Genomic DNA, 21,346 nt, shown 5'->3' with positions numbered 1-21,346 from the left:
CACATTTGTGGCGAGAAGAAAAACATCTTAGAATGCACATCAAATCTTGATGTGGATGTGCTTCAACAGCAGAAGTGCACACTGGGTTCCACTTCTGTCATCCAAGAACAGAAAGCTGTGGTGATGAATGTCAGTGACTGCTGAGGCACACGGGTGTTAGGGTCAGTATTTGGCACCAACAGCATGAATCCATATAATGCACCATGTCACAAAGTAAAATAATCTCAAATCGGTTTCATGACCATGACAATGTGTTCATTGTTCTTCAGTGGCCAGATCTGAATCCAGTTCTACTGGATTCAGATCTGGCCACTGAAGAACAATGAACACATTGTCATGGTCATGAAACCGATTTCATGATTTCCATAATTTTGGTATTTGATTTCTAATTTTGTGGTATATTTCCCGATTTCCATAATTTTGTGGTATCCATGCCACAATAAATTGGAAGCTGTATAGAGAGCAAACAGAGGCCCTCAAAGTGTGATAACATTTGTGATTGTTTTTGTGATTATTTAATTTTTTCATGTTGTATTTTAATCTTTAGCCAAAGACATTTCCCTAGCCTCTTGTTAGCGAATGACCACAGAGGCATCTGTAGAGCACAAGCCACATCTTTACCTTGTTTACAAGTAAAGACTATGGTCACACTGGCCAAGAGCTCAGGAAGTTTAATATTGCACAATACCTATTTCCCCAATGCGCAAACCAAAAATATCCATCCATCACTGAAATACAAAATTTTTTTAATGTTTTTAAAACAGAAGAAAATTTGTTCCCAGAAATACACTTCGTACATTCTGTCTTCATACATGCTGACAAATTTGATTAATGTTGGGACAAAAATAAATAAAGGAAAACAATACACATAATATGCCAAAGTCACATAACTACTGGATAGTCAGTAGTTATTATAGTGATGACCTCTTTGGTGAAGTTTGCAGCTCACTGATCTGTCTTCTGAGTTGAATTATTTCCTCTTCTTGCTCATAAATCCTCTGTTGTAAATTATGGATTACCTGGAAATTGGAGCACACATGCATGTTATTGTGTTATTATCATAACAGTTATAATTTTATCCTAATTCTCAATGCAGCAGGACTTTGCAGTCAACACCTTTCTTCACCTTCTAACACCTTTCTAATCAGCACTACAGCTATCTAAAACTGGAAATGGATATACAACTTGCAAACAAAGCTCTACTACAAGGCCAGAACAAACAGGAAAGGGTCCAAACAACCTTGTTTATAAACAATTTCCAAGGGCACAAGCAGAATGAGATAAAAATATTCACAGCCTGTCACTGAAGGACAGTTTCTATCATCACTGCACATCTGAATAAAACACACTGGCCGTCATTAGTCAAACTGGATGCAGTTGAGTTTTGTTGTAAATCATTCACAGGAGCATTTACAAGAGAAATTTGGTAATCATGAAAATGTAGTTTGTAGAAACCTGCTGTATGTGTAAAGGATTCCACATCCTCAATTAATTGTCTTTTTAAATTTTACAGCATTTATTAGTTTTATAAACAGATTACACCATCAAGTTTAAATTGATTATTTAATTCATTTGCATGCACTAATTTATTGAAAACCTTTGTGAACCTGGAGATGCATCCCAAATCACGTACATATTCACTACTCTCTGCCATATTATAAATAGTATGTGTAGCATGTTCATAATGAAGATTCTCTTAAAAATGCACCTATTTAACCAAAAAAAGTGGAATGTTGGACACTTCATGCACTCAACCCTTAAAGCTTTGTGTACATAGTGACAGATGGGCAAGGCTAAAAGGAACTGAATGAGGGGAAAGTTTCAAGATCACTGATGACATTTTGGTTGACATCTTACAAATGTCTTTTAAATTAACCCAAACTGTGTGGTAAAATTTTTCAGCATTTACAAAAAATTTATCTGAATGCTACTAAAGCTAGCGGCATCACATTAAGTGCATTTTACATCATTTGCCATCTGGCAAATACTTCCAGTTAGTAGAAAAAAGGTTAATTTTCTATTTGAAATGAGAATACTCTTTTAAAATTAATATGCTAGACAGAGGAATAGTAGAGTAGGAAGGATATTACGATATTAATGACTTGAAAGAAATCAATCAAACAAATCCATAAATTAAGATAAGCTATAGTAATAATTAAAGATGAGCTAGTAAATCATGATACACATTCTATAGGTAAGAATATACTCTTACGCAGCCTCTTTTTGTTCATGAATTTAAATTTCCTATCTGGAATCAGTAGTCTTATATTCTCTAACCATTCAAACTGCAGCCACTAAAAAATCCTCATACTTGACTGTTACCTTGTCCTTTATTGTGGCAATTTGTTTTTAAGTGGAGCAAAACATAATAAACCATTTTGGTTGATGGTTTCAACCATCAGATTGAATTTTATTACATTATATGCAAAATGTAGAAGCCCTTACATGCACACATACCATGTCTTTTTTGTTAAAGAGATCACTTTGCAGTAGTTGGGATGCACTTGGTCGCAGTGTGGGGTCCAGGTTGGTCAGCAGATTAATTTGCTCAGACAGGACAGGCCAGTTCTTATACAGGTCAACTGGAAAATTCCCCTTTCTCAGACCTCCAAGTGTTTGCACACGTTCCATCTCTGTCCCAAAGGGCTGGAACAACTCGACAGCAATCACCCCGACACTGTACATATCTGACTGCAAACAAAGAGGAAAGATTCTTTAAGACTCCAAGTTCAGAGAAAACAGCAGATTCTGGTGTCAGTGATCCATTCCATATAAGAGTGTTCTAGTATAACCTAATTTTAATCAATTCAATATGTACAACATACTGAGTAGTTTTTATTACCTTTGAGTCATAATGAGAACACTGCAGTTGTTCTGGAGAAGCATAAACAAATGTGCCCACTCCTGTAGTGTGAGAGGACTCTGAACAACAAAAAGAACATAAACTCAGACTACAATACAGACGCTGAGAAGAAGACAACAAGCCAATGAAAGAAAAAAAAAAGAAATAGAAATTCAGAGCTCACCTGTGTTTTCATTTATATAAGAACTTGAAGGTAGCTGTTCGTTTTCATTCAGCACAATATCTGTACAAGCCAATCCAAAGTCACCTATTTTTACATGGCATTCATGCCCTTGCAGGAAAATATTCCTTGGCTGTAAACAGAAGTATAAAAATAATAAGCATTTTAAGGAATTCATTTGCTGTTCCAGTACTGTGACATCATTACACTTTCAAATAGATGCAAAAATGTTACAAAAGTTTAGAAAGTTCTCTTCCAGGACATGTTGGACGGAAATATGAAATTTTAAGAGATCTCTTGCAGTCCGTCCTGCTACCATTGCCTACCTGTCAGTTTGAAAACATTCATTCTTCACTGAACTCGCTTGCCAATGAAGAGTTTATCCACAGAACTGCAGCACTTGATTTTTTTTTGTTTTTAATTTTCATACCATTCTATGTCAACTCTACAGACTGTTGTCCATAGCCAGCAGTTTCTCTAATACTCAAACCAGTCTGTCCGGCACTAACAACCATGACACAGTCAACATCAATGGCATATTTTTTTTTCCTATTCTTACGTGAACATTAACTGAAGCCTGTATTTGCATTATTTGTGTTCTGTATGTCTTTCTCAGCTCTCCAGACAGACAGATTTATAGACTAATGCACAAGATTTACTTTTTATATAAAGGTTATAAAAACCTTTTATATAAATGTCATTCTGTGATAGTTAGAATAACAAATCAGTGGAATCATTCTTTTTTATTGTCAACCACCATTATCTGAAGTAGATCCTTATCCCACAGCAGTCAGTTTTATTACTGAATATTTTATCTTTTGAAGAACTGTGTGAAAATCTAAAGTAAATTTGTACAAACCTACCTTTAGGTCTCTGTGCATAATTCCACGGGAGTGAATATACTCCACCCCTTCAAGTATTTGCTTTAAGATATGAGATGCTTGTTGAGAGTCAAACAAATTAAAGGAACCTGCAAATATAGAAAATGTAACTAGCTTGCGTTTACATTCGCAGATTCAAATGTGCAAAGAAATGACCACAACTAATAATACAATGCAAATAACATATGCCAGTTAATAATCCGTTCAATATACCTGTTGACTTTGTGAGGTCTGTCTCAGAGTTCCTTTCCTGAATCCACTCTTTCAATGAACGCTCACACAGCTGCATTTGGATGTAAAGCATCAAGTGGAACTGAACCTGTAGAAAGGATATTATGCCAAACTAATAAATTTTGTGACTGAAGCAGAAGAATATTTTTTGTTGCTAATATTTTTTGGAAAATGATGAACAATATGCCACATGCCTCATTTGGATGTTTGTCAGCCCACTGCTGACTGCTCATATCAACATACGACTCCTCTGACAGTGTGGAACTTTCCCAACGAAGTGCCGGGCAGGTCTTGCTGACAGAGCGCGGCTCTCCCAAGAACACACATGGGACAAAGTTAAGTGGTTTGGGCATGTTTGTGGACAGAACCTGACTCCTCTGCTCTTTTGCCATTGTAGATGTTAGAACATTACTTGAGCTCTTAATTCGCATGTTCATAGATTGTCCTTTTCTGTCCTTCGAGCACTTCGAGCTTGAGTTTTCAAAAACAATGGACGATCCATTGGTGCTACTGTTGCTCTCCTCATCAAGTCTGCAAAAGAGACTCGTTGACTCAGAGACTGTGATGAATATGCAGTAGGCATGTTCATCTGCTCTGTTTAAGTAAACAGTGCAAGTGATCTTACCTTTCTGTTTGTGACGGTGTTTCTAAAGCTGGTATGGCAGACAGAATGGTAGGTGTACAATCTAGAAGAAAAGGATACAAGTAATTATACTATGACAGTTAGCAGCATGCCTATATTTCCTTTAATTTTCCTGGGACCTTTCACTGTGTGTATCATGCTGCCTGTTTGTTTTAAACCACATAAAATTCCACTTCCTACACTGAAACCATTACTACAGTACAGCTAGTGTCATCATAATAAGGGATGTGGTAGCTCAGTGGTTAAGGTGTTGGACTACTGATCGGAAGGTTATGAGTTCAAAAAACCAGGTCCATCAAGCTGCCACTTCCGGGCCCCTGAACAAGGCCCTTAACCCTCAATTGCTCAGCTGTATAAATGAGATAAATGTTATCCGCTCTGGATAAGGGTGTCAAAGTGACACCTATTGTAGAGGAAGCACCATTAAGAAGAATGTGGAATCCCTGTTACCTAGAAAGCCTTCTATCTATCCGGCTGTCTGTGAGTTTTGCTTCTTCAGGACAACATTTGGCCGTATTGTGTCTGAGATGTCACTTCTTTTTTACCATGGTATAAAAGCAGCATAGACATGCAGTTGTACTGTTATACTGAGTATCGACACGGCTGTGATTACTTAGAGCACTGAGTTACAGAATGCAGGTTTATGCCCACAACACAGCTGCGCAGATGCCCAGTATAGACAAACACTTGCTCATGAGAGATAACGTTATTAGAAAGGTGTTTGATTTCTCTTTACCTGGTGCCTTAGGGGATCTTAGGGGACTCTGAATTTTGGATGAATTGGCAACACAAATCACACACATCAACAGACTACAGATGCCAAACTGCTGGTGGAAACAGGAATACTCACTCACAGTATCTCGCATAAAACTATTCTAGAGGTAAGGTGCGGTGTAAGGAAAAAGTTGCAAGTGTTCCTACAAGTGAGTTAAATATATACTTAATATAAGTGATTTACTCTTCACGGCAGGCTGCACATGCTCCATCCACGCAGTGTGATAGCCAACAATGTTCGGATGCTGAAGACTGGACAGAACTTTAACCTCCCGTAAGACCTACAACAAATCATTTCATACAATTTTTGTCATATTGCATTTCATTTAGTCTTTGGTATACAATGCATATGAATGAAATAATCAGGACATGGTTCTACCTTCATGCAATCATTTCTTGTCACATTCTTGATCAGAATCTTTTTTACAGCGTAATCCTGTCCATCCAACTTGTTTTTCACCTGTCAAAGGCATTGAGGATCTCATTAAATGTAAAACGGCATTTAAAAGCCAAGCTACAATATATGTCCTAGACTGACATACCTTAAAGACTTTTCCATATGATCCTCTGCCCAAAGGTGACATTTCTTCAAATTCAGTGAGGTAGCGAGAGGTTTGGAAAAGACCACTTTTTGTTCTGAAATATAAAGGCTACTAAAAGATCTACTTGATATACAGTATGTGTATTTGTAACATAAAAACACCAACAAAAGCACTGTGTAACTGTCTGCTGTTTGTGTTGTCCTCACCTTAGCACTGGGTTTTGGCCATCAACATTGAGGTACCTTTGATTCTGTCATAAAAAAAAAGCCCATTTGCCTCATCTTTGCTATAAAATATATCATCAGTTGAGGCTTTTTGGGGTACTCTGTTTACCTGAGGAAACAGGGATGAGCTGGCTGCATGCAGGAGCTCAGCGAAGGCCCGGCTGTGCTGCAGTCTCACTGTACTGAACTCGTCGCTGATGGCCAACGGAGAAAGGAGGTTCATTGCTGCTAGTCGCTGACCAATAACTGAAACCGGCACAAAAAAAACAATGTAACAGACAAGCTAAATTAGGGATGTAACAACATTCAGGAAGATGGAAACAGTAGAGCCATTGAGAAAAAGAGTTTTTGTAAGTATTTAATTAATTAATGTGATAATAATAATAATAATAATAATAATAATAATAATAATAATAATATTATTAAGTAGAAGAAGAAGAAAAAGACTCCCATGCAGCCAATAGGATCAGATGCAATGAAAGGAGGACACAGAATTTCATTACAGTCATTACAAGTGAACTGAAACAGTATCATGTCCTTCAGCATAGAGCTATTATTCTATTTCACAAAAGTTAATATCTACACTTGCATGGTTAAGTACTTGAAGAAAGCTGTGTCTGACCAATTTGTTTTAGATTTACGAGTCGCCAGGCTCAGAATTTTGCTACTAATATATTAGACTTTTATCACAAAAGAAAAGGTCATTAATAACTGTAATTATGGTGGCACATGCATCCTGTAAGTAAAAGGCAAAGACCACATTTATTCATTAATGAAAAAATAGCTGTTACTTAAAAATATGCACCAAATACTGCAATTTTTAATTGCACTCATGGTGTAATATCTGGTTTGTAAGGTCTTAAAGAAGACTGATAAACTATTCAGTGAGACCATAGTATTATTTAATGAATAATGTACAGCATAATATATACACTGAAATATGTTAGATGCTAGAGGCAGCTACAGAAATATTGGCACCCTTGGTAAAGATTTAAATAAAAGTTGTACTGTTATGTTGTTTTGATGAGAGTTTATGTTAATTAACTACAATAACCATTTTTACACACATTTACACGCATATGGCATACGAAAGATACCAGAGTGAAGTTCAAAAGTTCTCTGAAGTCTCTAGCAATTAATACTTTGTTAATTGTTAATTAATAAATGTATGAATACTTTTTTTTTTTAAATGAATAAATAAATAAAATAAGTGCTAGTTTAAGTATTTCAGTAAGAGGTAGGTGTTTACTCGTGATTTGAAGACAGCCAGTGACTCGTTAAATAGAGAGGAGTCTTGATGCACATTTACTGTACTTTGTACAGTGAGAGATGGTGGAATCAGTTGACACTATCTGAAAGAGCATGGTGCATTGTGGGGAGTGATAGCTATGTATATTTCAAAAGCTCTCTATATACCTTGACTAATAGTGAATCTGTGACGTAAATAACCCAAGTGCCTATTAAACGAGACCCATAGCTATGTTTTTGTCATTGATCTTACCCTTAAACAGCATGCGAGATTGTGCAGGGTCTCTCTCATACACAAAGCACAAGTGTTCCAGCAGGGACCCCAGCAGCAGGTGGTTAGGGATGCCAGAGGCAAACTCCTGAATGGACGGATACTGTCCTCCTGCCATTAACACTTCAGAGTTATTATCTGAGTCTGAAGCTGTGGAAATACAAAAATGGAGAAATGAAAGTTAGATGGGAAAGCATGTGGCTATGTATGGTGCAGGGTGAGCAATATGTCAAAAAAATATTATGAACCAAGTCACTATAATCACAGTACTTACATGTCCTATCAAAGTCAGAATACTCGGAACACTTCAAGTTATTTTTTATTATTTAATTATGCTTTTATTTAATGAAAGTTTATTCGATATAGTAGAATTATTCATTCATTTGAAATATGTCGATATTTGCTACAAGAATACTTTATTTATTTTTATTTATAAATCTTTACAAAATTGTCAACTCCTTATGTAATACTGCAGATCACGGTGAATAATAATACAGTAATAAATACTGATGATAACCAGGACATGTAAAAAATAATTTGTTTGTATTTATTTTATATATTACATAATAATAATAATATATAATAATAATATTACATAGTAATATCAATATTATACCATTCAAAAGCCCAGTTCCACTACCAGCATATAACTGTTTAAGGCATGCATATGCACCACAAACTTCTAAGTGAAGTAAACACAGACACAGTAATTAGCTCAGCTCAGTAATGAACTCAGGAAATACAAACTCACTGTCAAACTTACAGCAGATCTGATTAAAGCCACATTTCTTACCTGTAGCGATAAACTTAGCTATCAAACCAGCAATGTCTGTTTGCTCTGAATCCATTTTAGCTTCTGCTCCATACATATTCATTTATTACAAACTGATGCTACATCTCTACTGCACAGCTATGAGCAGGGCAGGGACGGGCAACGCTTATCTGCATGAAACATGTCAATCCCCACCTCTATGCAACTTAACAACAACATTATGAGGAAATATATACAAAAAGTATTTTGTGAGTTTCATACTGTGTGGCACTTGTTTAAGTGATACACGTTATGAAGTTATAGACATCAATTAGTGCTTTAAAGTATCAAAAATGCAACGACAAATCTTATAAATAACAATTCAGAGTACAGTGCTGTGGATTAGGTTATGGAAGATTTCTGTAGGCTTCTGTATGTTTGCATGATTTTATTGACGTCATGTTATCTAGTTCATCAGCTAATTATCTCTAAGTCTTTTTTCCATTCTGTTTTCTTTTGATGGAGTTACAGGTTCAAATTACTTTGTCATGTAGAATCAGGCTCTATTCATCAGTTACAAATACTTACTTTATAAGCTTCAATTATGTATGCTCATTCATGTGTCATTTTTAAATGTTGAATCTATTTTGCCTCCATACATCCAAATATGACACAGAATATCCAAAGAGACTCCCTGTACTTTTTTACAACCCCTTTTATCCAAGAGATAGATAGATAGATAGATAGATAGATAGATAGATAGATAGATAGATAGATAGATAGATAGATAGATAGTTACAATTTTACTATTTAAATAGATTTTCTTTATGTATTGCATTACCTATGCACAATAAACAGCATAATTAAAGTTAGTTATATCAGTATTGCACAGACAGATTTCCTTATAGCTCATAAATGTTCTAATATTTCTAATATTTCTTTATGTAATGTAAAAGGGTCAGCCAACTATCCTCTGATTGTGAAATGTACTGTGTGTAGTGTGCACTCATTACAATAGTAAATGAGTGTGTGCCCTGTGTTGGACTGGTGTTGTATTGGCTGGCAGGATTCCTCAGAGGTGGGGGACTCGAGTCACATGACTTGACTCGAGTCTGACCCGAGTCACAATTTTCACTTGCTTGATTAAAGTATGAAAATGACTTGACTTTGACTTGAGAGCAAGGTACTTGAGACTTGACTTGACCTGGAGTGGAAGACTCGACATTGACTTGAACTTATAATAAACAAACAGCAATAAAATTAATTTTAAAAAATTATTATTGTGACGTCAGCACCACTAATCAGCGTCTGTGCCTTTAACACTGCACAATTCAAAACGTGCCAAACATAGCAGACAGTATTCGAGCTCCACAAATAGTCTCGTTTGGCTATAAGGACTTTGAACTGAACCGTGCGAATAAAAAAAGATTTGCCAGATGCAAAGTATGCAACACAAGAATATCCGACACGACAAGTCATTTGTTTATAGTCAGTTTCACTAAGATCTATAACGATTACTATAACGATGTAATGAATTGATCATTTCCGTATGTCATAATTTGGCCTTGTTTACATATTATGTTTTTTTCTTATTAGAAATGTGATCATTATCATCACTGATACGTCTCGTAAATAGATGTATTGGGGAATTTGGCTATAACAGTGGCATAGCCTGAATTTTAATGTTGAGGGGCATCTTAAAATGAGCCGCTCTATATTACATGTAGGCTATAATGTCTATATTAAATGTGCGCATTTTCAAGTGTGTGTGGACTGCGTGTGGAAACTGAAAACCAGTGCTCTTAAAAAAGTTTGTAGTTCAGATATACACACTTGTGTCTACGTAATTAAAAAGTAGCTATTTAAAAGTAGAGCTTTAAAAAAAAAGTTACTTAAAGTAAATGTATGCTTCAAATAAAGTCTCTGTCAGTTACAGTGACTGTCACTTTATGATTCATTCAAGAGATTCTTCAAAATCACTGATTCATCCAGTAATGAAACAAGTGAAGCCTTTATGAGTGAGACATTGAATAATAAATTCAGTTTCTAACAGCTTAAAAAATCTTTTAAATTAAATATTTTTAAATATACTACAGCAATTAACAATTTGTCAGAACATTTAGTAAATTACATAAAATGTATTTTAATTGTCTATTTAGAATTGTGGGAGAATCATGAAAAAAATCATGATTCTCAATGTATAAAGAATCATGCAGCTCTAGAATATTGTGTAGGTATATTTGTAATTTTACATTTGTGTTTTAGATCTGATTCTCCAGGAGGCAGAGCATGCCAATATAGAACAGACAGGTCATGGAGATGAAAAAGAGCAAATCAAAGGTGATGACACTGGGCAGTGCTCATACCACAAAAAGCAGACGAAATCCATTCATTCCAGCCCTGCTGCCCAGCTCAACCATTACCTGGACAATTTTGATGGCCAAAACTGCCTTTTGTTTTGGGGAATGAACAATGAGAAAATGCCTTCACTGTTCCAAATCACAATGAGGGTATTAGCTGTGCCTGCTTCAAGCGCACCTGTCGAGCTTGTGTTCAGTCATGGAGGGATTATTATGCAGCTCCATCGTTCACAGTTTAGTGCCAATGTCTTAGCAAACCTTATTTTGTGAAAATGCAACACATTTTAGTCTGTTTCAACTAAATTGAATTAGAGATTGGATTATACATCTTAGACACGATTTTAAACATTTTGCGTAAACAACACAATTTAATTTTATTTTCAGATATTAATGTAGCACAGATATGCATATGATTCATATATAGCAAATGTATAAAGTATACAAATTTATCTTTTCTGTGCAAACAAATAAGTTTCGAAAAAATTTAACCTATTTATTTTAGTAATGTGACTTGACTTGGTTGGGGTGAACCCTTGGTTTGACTTGACTTGAATTTATTTTAGTGATGTGACTTGACTTGACTTGCATGGGGTGAACCCTTGACTTGACTTGACTTGATTTATCTGAACTATGACTTGAGACTTGATTTGTGACTTCATGGTTAAGACTTGAGACTTGCTTGGACTTGATCATGTGTAACTTGTCCCCCACCTCTGGGATTCCCACACCTTGATCACTGTGATCAGAGCAGCTGAAGATGACAGAATGAATAAATGAATGAATGAATGAATGAATGAAAGTGTTTCTAAAACCTCAGCTCCACTGCATCTGATGGCAGCAGTGTCACTTAACTACAACATCCTGTGGTGGTCTCTATCAGGGTTAGAAAGGGGCACAGTGTGTACAGAAACAGATGTAAAGCAGTCACTAATTTTAAAAAAGGCATACATACACAGGGCTGTCAAGTGTCACGCATTTCGGTCTTTTGTCACGCTCTCCCGCCACACATTGTATTTCTCACGCAGAAAAACTTACCTTTTATCATATATTTAATAAGCCGCAGCGCCCAAAATGTATCAGTCCGCACCGCTGTCTCTATGGAACCGGGCAGGAATCAAGCGCGTCTCCCCTGGAGTTCTTAGTCGAGCCTGACACTTATCAGCCAATCAAAAACAGAGGCTACAAAATAGCCAATCAGAAAATAGCACTATTGTATATGGGTAAGATTTAACGCAACAACCAATGAAAACAACATTCATTAGCGAGGGTATTTTCGATGGTCAGTTTGAACAAAACCTCAACACGAAACAGCTTGTCTCTGGACGGGACATTGTCCTCAATCATGACCAAAAAAAATGGCTGGGCTTGAGCTGAACTGTTTTATATGGGCGCAACATTACAAATGATAAAGGAGTCCAAAAAGGCAACAAACACTTACAATAAACACCACCAGTCATAATCTCTCTCTCTCTCTCTCCCTCACACACACACATTAATAAATGGAAATTGAACAAATACTTTGTATTTGGTTAAAATGTGGTCAGTGATCCTGGTGAAAGTTGTTTTTTCTTTTTTTTGGTGGTGGTTGGGTGCTGGAGGGGGGGTTTGGAAATGTCACATCTTCAAAACTTGAATACATATGGTAGAATTGCTTAGCATTAGGTGTGTATGTGTTGTGCTGGATGGTGAGACCCACATTAATGGAATGTAAAGGAGATTTTTGTCACGTGACCTTTGAGAGAAAAAAAAAAAGAGACTCACTGTCAAACTGGATGTTTTCGTTATCTGTAAGCTGGAACAGTCCTCCAGCATGGTCGCCTGTGTGGAGCAGCACCCTGTAACCGTCACTCGCTCTAACGCTAGAACCTTCTTCTGCCATTACACCAAGTCTTCACTTCATAAAGCGTTTTAAATCACCGAGGTCGTCCACTCTGGATGATTTCATCAAACGGTTTAACATAGTGAAGGAACTAACTTACTGAAACTCAACACGAACACGAACAACAACTGAACTGAAGTCAGTAGAAGTAAAAATAAATAAAAGTCAATGGTAGAAATTAAGGGATCATGGGAGAAGGTCGGCACGGTATCAAGTCACAATCTTAAAGTCCTTTAATAATTCCTATTTTGGCAGCTTATACAAACCGATTTACAATATGACGTTTATTTTTTTAATGTACAAGTATACAGTCGTTTACAAACCGTTCAATAAGGTTTTGTTGTAAGCCAATGTTTTGACAAATTATTTTGAATTTGCACATAGTCCCTAATTGCGCTCTACTCTTTGTATGATGAAACCTTTCACAATACCATGTCACAAATGCAAAAAAAGCAAAATAAAATCTAAATAAACTAAAGATCTAATGTCATTCTAAAGTCTTCAGAAAAAGTAAAAAAAACAACATAATTTTCAACAACATATAATACATTGACCGCTGCTCGACATTGTCCGCTTGCAAGATTCTAAGTTTATTCGTGTGCTACGTTTTGCGCATAATGTGTGGCGACTTGATGCTCTCAAACGCAAACAAATTGTAGTTACGCAGCCTCGCGGCGATCTACATGTCATACACCTCGAGGAGTTTCGTTTGCTAATGAAGTGTAAATCTACGAAACTGTGAGATTTCCGGAGGAAACCATTCCCATGCGCCGAGTTAACAGATCTAGCGGGAAGTTGTAGTAATGATGTTGGAGAAAGTGGTGCGTGTTTGATATGAATAAATAACAGTTTACGTGGAAACATTTCGTGTGAAAGTCAGCGTGTAGAACATGTAGTTCGGTAGCTGCCTCGGGGACGATGACAGACCCTAGGTAATGTGAGTTTTATTAGGTGTTTTGAGCTTGTTTACATATTTAATCTAGGTCCATGTTTTTAAGACGCGTGCAAAAGTATAAAAGCGCACATTAAAGGTTTGCACCAGCACCGAGAAATAGAAACTCTGACTTTTTAAAAAAATAAAAGAAAAAAATGTCATGACTCTTAAAACGTGGACGTGTTTGTATTTGCAGCTCGGATCCTGCCAGAGCCATCAGGGCCATTGATAAACGTTCTGTGCATCAGATCTGCTCTGGGCAGGTGGTGTTGACTTTGGCCACAGCTGTGAAAGAACTGGTAGAGAACAGCATCGATGCGGGTGCCACACAAGTTGGTGAGTCCAGAGTTTAAAGAGTATTAATGAGGAACGCAGATGAGACAAGGACATGTCTCACCCTGCCTATAAACTGTTACTCTCTGTAAAGAGGTTTAGGTGCCTGCAGCCCAAGACCAGCAGGCTGAGGAACAGCTTTTACCCCACAGAGGCGGTTAAGGTTAAGTTGCCACTGTTGGGCACTTGAGCGAAGCCTTTAACCCTCAATTCTCTAGGGATGCTGTATCATGGCTGACCCTGAGCTCTGACTCCAACCTCCAAAGTTGGGATATGTGAAGAAAGAATTTCACTGTTCTGTAATGTATATGTGGCAAAAATAAAGGCTTCTCTCTATATTCACATATATATATATATTCCATGTTCATATACATCCTGTATGCACTCTGTATATATAGATTAGGAAAGTGAATATCTACTTATTATTTACATTTGTGCATATGTCTATAATGCACTTCTGGTTAGGTGCTAACTGCGTTTTGTTGCCTTGTAACCACGTGCAGTGACCATAAAGTTGAATCTTAAGTTAATCTTGAAGCTTTAATGTAAACAGTGTGACCTTATTCTGAACTGTTTTTGTTTGGATTTCAGACATCAGGCTCAAAGAGAACGGGACCGAGCTGGTGGAAGTCTCTGACAATGGACGAGGTGTGGAGGAGGAAAACTTCGAAGGACTGAGTGAGTTACATTCACAGCACAGAGTTTGGTTTTTAAAAAAAATTTGTTTCCTTTGTTGTGCTCATTCCCCCCCCACTTCTATCCACAGCTTTAAAGCACCATACATCGAAACTGAGAGATTTCTCCGACTTAATTCATGTTGAGACTTTTGGCTTCCGTGGTGAAGCCCTGAGCTCACTATGTGCCCTCAGGTTTGTCCTTATATTTTCTGAGTCTGTGTATCACACTGCCAGAGTAACAGAGACCACGACACTGTTACAGTAGAAACAATATTCGTCATGATGCAATGATCTGATAAAAAATAATGATATTTGATATTAGCATGAAGATCAGTATTGGATGATCGTTACTCCAATTTATGAAATCAACATCATTGTAAAAAAAAAAAAAAAGGATTCCTTTCTTATCAATTTATATCTTAGGACACACATGATAGGTAATCTTCTACAGTGATGTTAAGATGCAGGTGACAAGAAACAGAAACGAAAAATAGGATAAGTACGCTCTATACAATTATTTTCAACTGTAACTACCTTCATGGTATATATATTTTATATATATAATAGTACAGTGAAGTAATCATTTTTCAAAATTTCAGGAGTTCAGTATTTCAATAATAGTGTAATAGACAGGGTGAGGTTGGTTTAAAGGAATGGAAAAGCTTGTCCAAGGCTGAAGGAGGCTTAAAAGGCTGCTTAATAAAAATATTTAATTTTAATTTAATTTTAATTTAAGTTTATCTGGTTTAAGAATCACTTTACCTGATGTGTGCGTCTCCCATGTTAGAATATACAGAGTTATAGTGACTATTTTAAAGCTGCTCTTTGTGTACAGTTCAGTCTTCTGTAATAACTGTCCTCAGTGACCTCAGCGTGGTTACCTGTCATGAAAGCAGCCATGTTGGAACTCGGCTCGTCTTTGACCACAACGGCCGTCTTGTCCAGCGAGCTCCTCATCCCCGACAGCAGGGGATGACGGTCAGCCTTCAGCAGCTCTTCTCCACCCTGCCAGTTCGCCACAAAGAGTTTCAGCGCAACATCAAAAAGGTTTCACTGCAGTGTGCAATGTTCAGATGCTGTTGTTGTGACATGGTAAACATGTCAGTGTCCGTTTCTTCTTCTTCTCAGTTGGTCTGCTTTATCATACAGGAGTTTTCTAAGATGGTCCATGTCCTCCAGTCATACTGCATCATCTCTACTGGTGTGCGAATCACATGCACTAATCAGCTTGGGCAAGGCAAGCGTAACACTTTAGTGTGCACCAGCGGGAGCCAGAGCATGAGAGACAACATTGGAGCACTGTTTGGCCCAAAACAGGTAAAAAAATTAAAATTAAATGTCAGTGCTTTTTACGGGAATCAGTAAACTATTTCATGAACCAGCTCACAGTTCCACTGTTTCAGGAGCTTTCCGTAATCAGATGTGTGTCCCATAATGCACAGCAAAATAACTATGTAAAAGTGTTGCTTCTGTGAGAATAGAATTCACAATATGAAGTTAAATTGTCATCTATGCCCATATTTATAGATTTCTATAAACAGCAGTGCTTTGCAAAGGTCATGATATTCTTAATGGCAGTCCTGATGACGAAAGAACTCCATCTTCAAGCTCAAGCTATGACATGACTTGTTCCTCACCTCTGAGCTTTTTGCTTCGAGACTACAGTTTTTGTCTGTCTTAAACTTTCAGAAATAAGCAAATGTATATTCTAGTCGAGGCATCAGCTTGGTGTCAGTGGAAATGTAAAATAGGTTTTGTTGAACTCAGCAGTATTGTGACACATCTGTGTTATATACTGCATGTGGAATGGTGTTGGCTTTGCTTGTAGTGCAGTAATAAGGAGTCTGTTACATGCAGAAGAAAGAAAATGCTCACAGAGAGAAAACCAGCTTTAATGAGGTTAACATCACAGAATTGTAGTTAGAGTAAGATTACCTTAACATTATTATCACGTCCTGGATGTAAGGATTAAATGGTATGTAGATGGTAAATTTTTAGAAAAAATGCTTAATTTTTAGAAAAGTTGTTAGGAAAATACATGTAATTTTTGTTTTTATTTGTAAATATGTAATTATGAACACCATGTTATTCTTATTTGTGGGGGATGTGGTAGCCGAGTGGTTGAGGTGTTGGACTGCCATTCGGAAGGTTGTGAGCCCAGATCTCAGGTCCACAGGCTGCCACTGCTCAGGCTGCTTAACCCTCAATTGCTCAGTTGTATAAAATGAGATGACAATGTAAGTCTCTCTGGATAAGGGTGCCTGCCAATTGTCATAAATGTTAATGTAATACTCTACTTCACAGCTCCAGAGTCTACTTCCTTTTCAGCAAATATCTCCCAATGAGAGTGTTAAAGAGGATTATGGATTAACTGGGGAACAACTTCCTAAAGACCTTTTCAAGTGAGTTTCATGTCTGTCTTCTTAATATGATTTTCAGGTAAATTGTATAAAGGTTCTTCCACATTTGCACATTTACTCTGTTTGGCTTAAACTCTAAGGTGTTAAGGTGTTGGACTACTGATCGGAAGTTTGTGAGTTCAAATCCCAGGCCACAAAGTTGCCACTGCATTGCCCCTGAGCAAGGCACTTAACCCTCTATTGCTCAGTTGTATGTCGCTCTGGATAAGGGCGTGTTCCAAATACTATAAATGAAATGGAAATGAGATGATCTTTGCTTCCTCTGAACTATAGTGTTATTGAAATGACAGCAAGATTAAACTCTGGTGAACCAAACATGCCATGTGTTTGGATTGTAGTTGATCATTTGTTGTAGATGATTTGTTGCTAATTTAGACTGAGGCAAAAGGATTCCTCATTTTTTTCTTACATGCAATCCAGGATCTCTGGTTATGTATCACAAGCTGATCATGGTGTGGGACGAAGCGCAACAGACCGGCAGTTCTTCTATATCAACAAAAGGCCCTGTGATCCATCTAAGGTGCAGACATTTCTTTTACTTGACATTATACTGCTTTTACACTATATATAGAGATTTATTCTAACTAATGTGTTCTTACAGGTTTCCAAACTTATAAACGAGGTGTATCACATGTTCAACCGTCATCAGTACCCATTTGTTGCTCTAAACATTTCTGTTGCTTCAGGTGAGGGAAAAAAATGACAAACCCAAAGCTCTTACTGTAAAAAACATGGATAGATGACATACAGTATAACTAGCATAATAAATATAACACTTTCTTTTCTCCTCCATGTAGAATGCGTTGACGTCAACGTTACACCAGATAAGCGTCAGATATTTCTGCAGGAGGAGCAGCTGTTGCTTGCTACAATGAAGAGCTCTCTCATTGCCATGTATGAGACTGGAGTCAATAAAATCAGTCTCAATCACACACCACTAATCACAGGCAGTATGTGTGTCCATTTACAGCATTCCCATGTACAATCAGACAAATTCTACTGACAAATTATAATGATTTGTTTCACTGTTCCTGTTTCTCAGGTTTTTCCAGATGTGGTGATTCTGCTAAAAGTTCAGAAGGTCTTCGGAAAGCTTCACTGAGTGGATTGACTTCAGAGGATGATTCAGAGACTTTGACACAGACTCCAAAGACATCATTTAACTTAGCTGGACTAAAGGCAGCATTTTCAAAACATCAGGATACTAGTGTCACGACAAAGACGTCTAACAGTAAAACTCTGCGTAACGGTCCTACACAAAAAAAGATGCAGTCTTTTTTCCATTGCTCAGAAATGACTAACTACAGCAGACCATCAGATTGTGCTTCAGACCTAAGCAAACATGAACACAAGTCGGACATTGAGGCTGATTCAGGTCTGTCAGAGCAAAGCTCTTTCACACAAACCCCAGACACACTGTGTGGAAGCAGCTCTGAATTTGACTCTCCAGACTCTGTTTTAGAAGAACATAGCGTTAAAACAGAGTCTTGCGTCAGTGTGTCTGTGGATGAGGTGCATGATGGTTTAGAAGCGACAAAGAAAGAGACATTGTCTGTTATTAATACTGAAAGGATTTCTAGTCCCAAGGCAAAGAAATGTAGGTGGGATGATGACCTATCTGAACAGCTCCAACTGCCATCCTCCAGTGCGAGTGGTGCTTCCTGTGGACTGTTTGACAAACCGGTCAGTGTGCAGAGAAAAACAGTGCCCTTGCAATTTTCAATGACCGAGCTGGTTAAAAGGATGGAGAGATTAAAGACCCAGAAGCAAAAGCAGAATGATAAGGAGCTAAAATATAGACGCTTCAGGGCAAAAATTAACCCTGGTGAAAATCAGAGTGCTGAGGATGAGTTGAAGAAAGAAATAAGGTACAGAGATCACTTATTCTACAACTGTGGTTCTTTATAACTGCCTGAATCATTTATATGGTTTGTCTGTGTTTTTTTTGTTAGCAAGGACATGTTTAAGGAGATGGAGATCATTGGTCAGTTCAACCTGGGTTTTATCATTACCAAGATAAAGTCAGATCTTTTCATTATTGACCAGCATGCCACAGACGAAAAGTACAACTTTGAGATGCTACAGCAACATACTGTCCTAAAAGGACAGAGACTTATAATGTAAGTCTGGACTTTGATGCACATTTAACAAGGAATTCACATGCATTTTGAGGTGAAAAGACGTTTTCTGTTTTCATCTCAGTCCACAGAATCTCCACCTTCCTGCTGTAAGTGAAACAATTCTGATTGAAAATCTGGAAATCTTCAAGAAAAATGGCTTTGACTTCCTCATTGATGAGAATGGTACATGCAAGAGCACCTAATATTTGTAAGCTCACTGTATTCCTATGTACCTTTTGTATGTAGAGGTTAATTTTAAGTGTAATGTCATATTTTGTAGCACCAGTCATGGAAAGAGTGAAGCTGATATCTGTACCCACAAGCAAGACCTGGACCTTTGGCCCTGGTGACATTGAGGAGCTCATCTTCATGCTTAGTGACAGTCCTGGAGTCATGTGCCGCCCTTCTCGAGTCAGGCAGATGTTTGCGTCGAGAGCATGCCGCAAATCAGTGCGTCTAGCTTCGCATTTGCACTATTCTAATACCAACACACATTACAGAGTTAGAGGATTTTAAAAGGAAATACAAGTCTAAATGAGTCTACAGATGCTTTTATTTGTGCTTGATTTAACAAGGGCATTTAGATGATTAATTCTGTTAATGCCATGCAAATTTGACAGCTTATTATGAGTATGCAAATGTTAAAAACTCACCTAAAGGGGTTTAATATTCAGAATAACTAATTATCTTAATATTAACTAATTAACTGTCGTAAGATAAGTGCATGAAATTGTTTTCGCTAGACTATATTTCTTAAAAAGTTAACTTTATTTACAAAACATTTCTTTTTAAACAGTCATATTGCTTTTTGTGGTCACAGGTAATGATTGGTACTGCACTGAATCCCAGTGAAATGAAGAAGCTTGTGGTCCACATGGGGGAAATTGAGCAGCCTTGGAACTGTCCTCATGGCCGGCCGACCATTAGGCACCTGCTGAATCTTGATGTTATTTCTCAGGACTGATGCATGATGATGCATTTTAACTGCTGTATTCAGAAGCAGCTGTTTTTCTTTCAAGATGGAACACATTTGTATATATGGTTTCTTGTACAGACTGAAACTTATACATATTGCATTGTCGTTTTAATCTTTGTTATTGTAGTGTGTTGTGTATTCTTTTCATTTAACTTTCTTTTATCGTTCAACTTATAACTAATTGTTTTATGTTCACATTTTTGTGTGAATTTCACTTCAGTGTATTAATAAAGAACTGTTAACAGAAATGATCAACGCTTGTGAGGTTTTACCCATTTGACCCACTGTCCATACATGATTACAGTAATAACTCGTGCATTCACGTTTTCGGGATTCGCAAAATTTTCTTTGAACCTAATTTATACGTTTTCATGATTTTAAGTGTAAAATCGGTAAGAAATGTTTTTTTAATGTGCATATATACTTTTGTTCTCTTTCTTCCTTTCTTGTAGTTAGCATGCACTAGGGTAGGGTTAGGGGTAACATCAGTATACTGTAAGGGGTAACATTAGTATCCTGTAGATGTAACATCGGTATCCTGTAGGGGTAACCTCAGTATACTGTAGGGGTAACATCGGTATACTGTAGGGGTAACCTCAGTATACTGTAGGGGTAACATCAGTATCCTGTAGGGGTAACCTCAGTATACTGTAGGGGTAACATTGGTATACTGTAGGGGTAACATCGGTATACTGTAGGGGTAACCTCAGTATACTGTAGGGGTAACATCGGTATCCTGTAGGGGTAACCTCAGTATACTGTAGGGGTAACATCGGTATCCTGTAGGGGTAACCTCAGTATACTGTAGGGGTAACATCGGTATACTGTAGGGGTAACATTAGTATACTTTAGGGGTAACATTGGTATCCTGTAGGGGTAATATTGGTATACTGTAAATACCCTAGTGTGGCAAATAGCCATTAGGTGATACTGCACTCTATTTGTACGTAAACCATTTATTATTTTTAAGAGTAATTTATTAAGCTAACGTTTAAATGAAATTAAAGTGTTTTGGGAGCAAGATTTGGGTCATATTTAGGGGTTAAACTCGAACTAAAG

The 21,346-nt window shown here is 37.2% G+C and overlaps 2 protein-coding genes across 3 annotated transcripts; one reads left to right on the top strand and one right to left on the bottom strand.

Moving 5' to 3' along the window:
* Positions 1-729: 729 nt before the first annotated feature.
* Positions 730-13,055, bottom strand: eif2ak1 (eukaryotic translation initiation factor 2-alpha kinase 1). Of its 2 annotated transcripts, none has more exons than XM_060860549.1 (15): positions 12,710-13,055; positions 7,820-7,987; positions 6,428-6,564; positions 6,301-6,344; positions 6,095-6,188; positions 5,932-6,012; positions 5,737-5,833; positions 4,761-4,821; positions 4,330-4,666; positions 4,118-4,223; positions 3,887-3,993; positions 3,027-3,156; positions 2,843-2,922; positions 2,458-2,691; positions 730-1,019 (listed from the first exon to the last, which is right to left on the bottom strand). In XM_060860549.1, exons 1-15 carry the CDS (start codon positions 12,825-12,827, stop codon positions 912-914), a joined length of 1,902 nt encoding a protein of 633 aa, XP_060716532.1. In that variant the 5' UTR covers positions 12,828-13,055; the 3' UTR covers positions 730-911. The 2 variants fall into 2 exon arrangements, with proteins under 2 accessions (XP_060716532.1, XP_060716541.1); XM_060860558.1 differs by lacking the exon at positions 12,710-13,055 and adding an exon at positions 8,631-8,758.
* Positions 13,056-13,594: 539 nt separating this feature from the next.
* On the top strand, positions 13,595-20,538 carry pms2 (PMS1 homolog 2, mismatch repair system component). Its single transcript, XM_060860537.1, has 15 exons — positions 13,595-13,759; positions 13,958-14,097; positions 14,686-14,772; positions 14,861-14,963; positions 15,635-15,818; positions 15,921-16,088; positions 17,076-17,173; positions 17,612-17,711; positions 17,793-17,877; positions 17,989-18,141; positions 18,234-19,059; positions 19,144-19,311; positions 19,394-19,494; positions 19,592-19,761; positions 20,132-20,538. Exons 1-15 carry the CDS (start codon positions 13,746-13,748, stop codon positions 20,273-20,275), a joined length of 2,541 nt encoding a protein of 846 aa, XP_060716520.1. The 5' UTR covers positions 13,595-13,745; the 3' UTR covers positions 20,276-20,538.
* Positions 20,539-21,346: the final 808 nt, after the last annotated feature.

This window comes from Tachysurus vachellii, chromosome 2 (genome assembly GCF_030014155.1).
Source record: "Tachysurus vachellii isolate PV-2020 chromosome 2, HZAU_Pvac_v1, whole genome shotgun sequence".
Classification (NCBI taxonomy): domain Eukaryota; kingdom Metazoa; phylum Chordata; class Actinopteri; order Siluriformes; family Bagridae; genus Tachysurus; species Tachysurus vachellii.
Note: the sequence above shows the minus strand (reverse complement) of the source record. Positions and strands in the feature narration are given on the sequence as shown.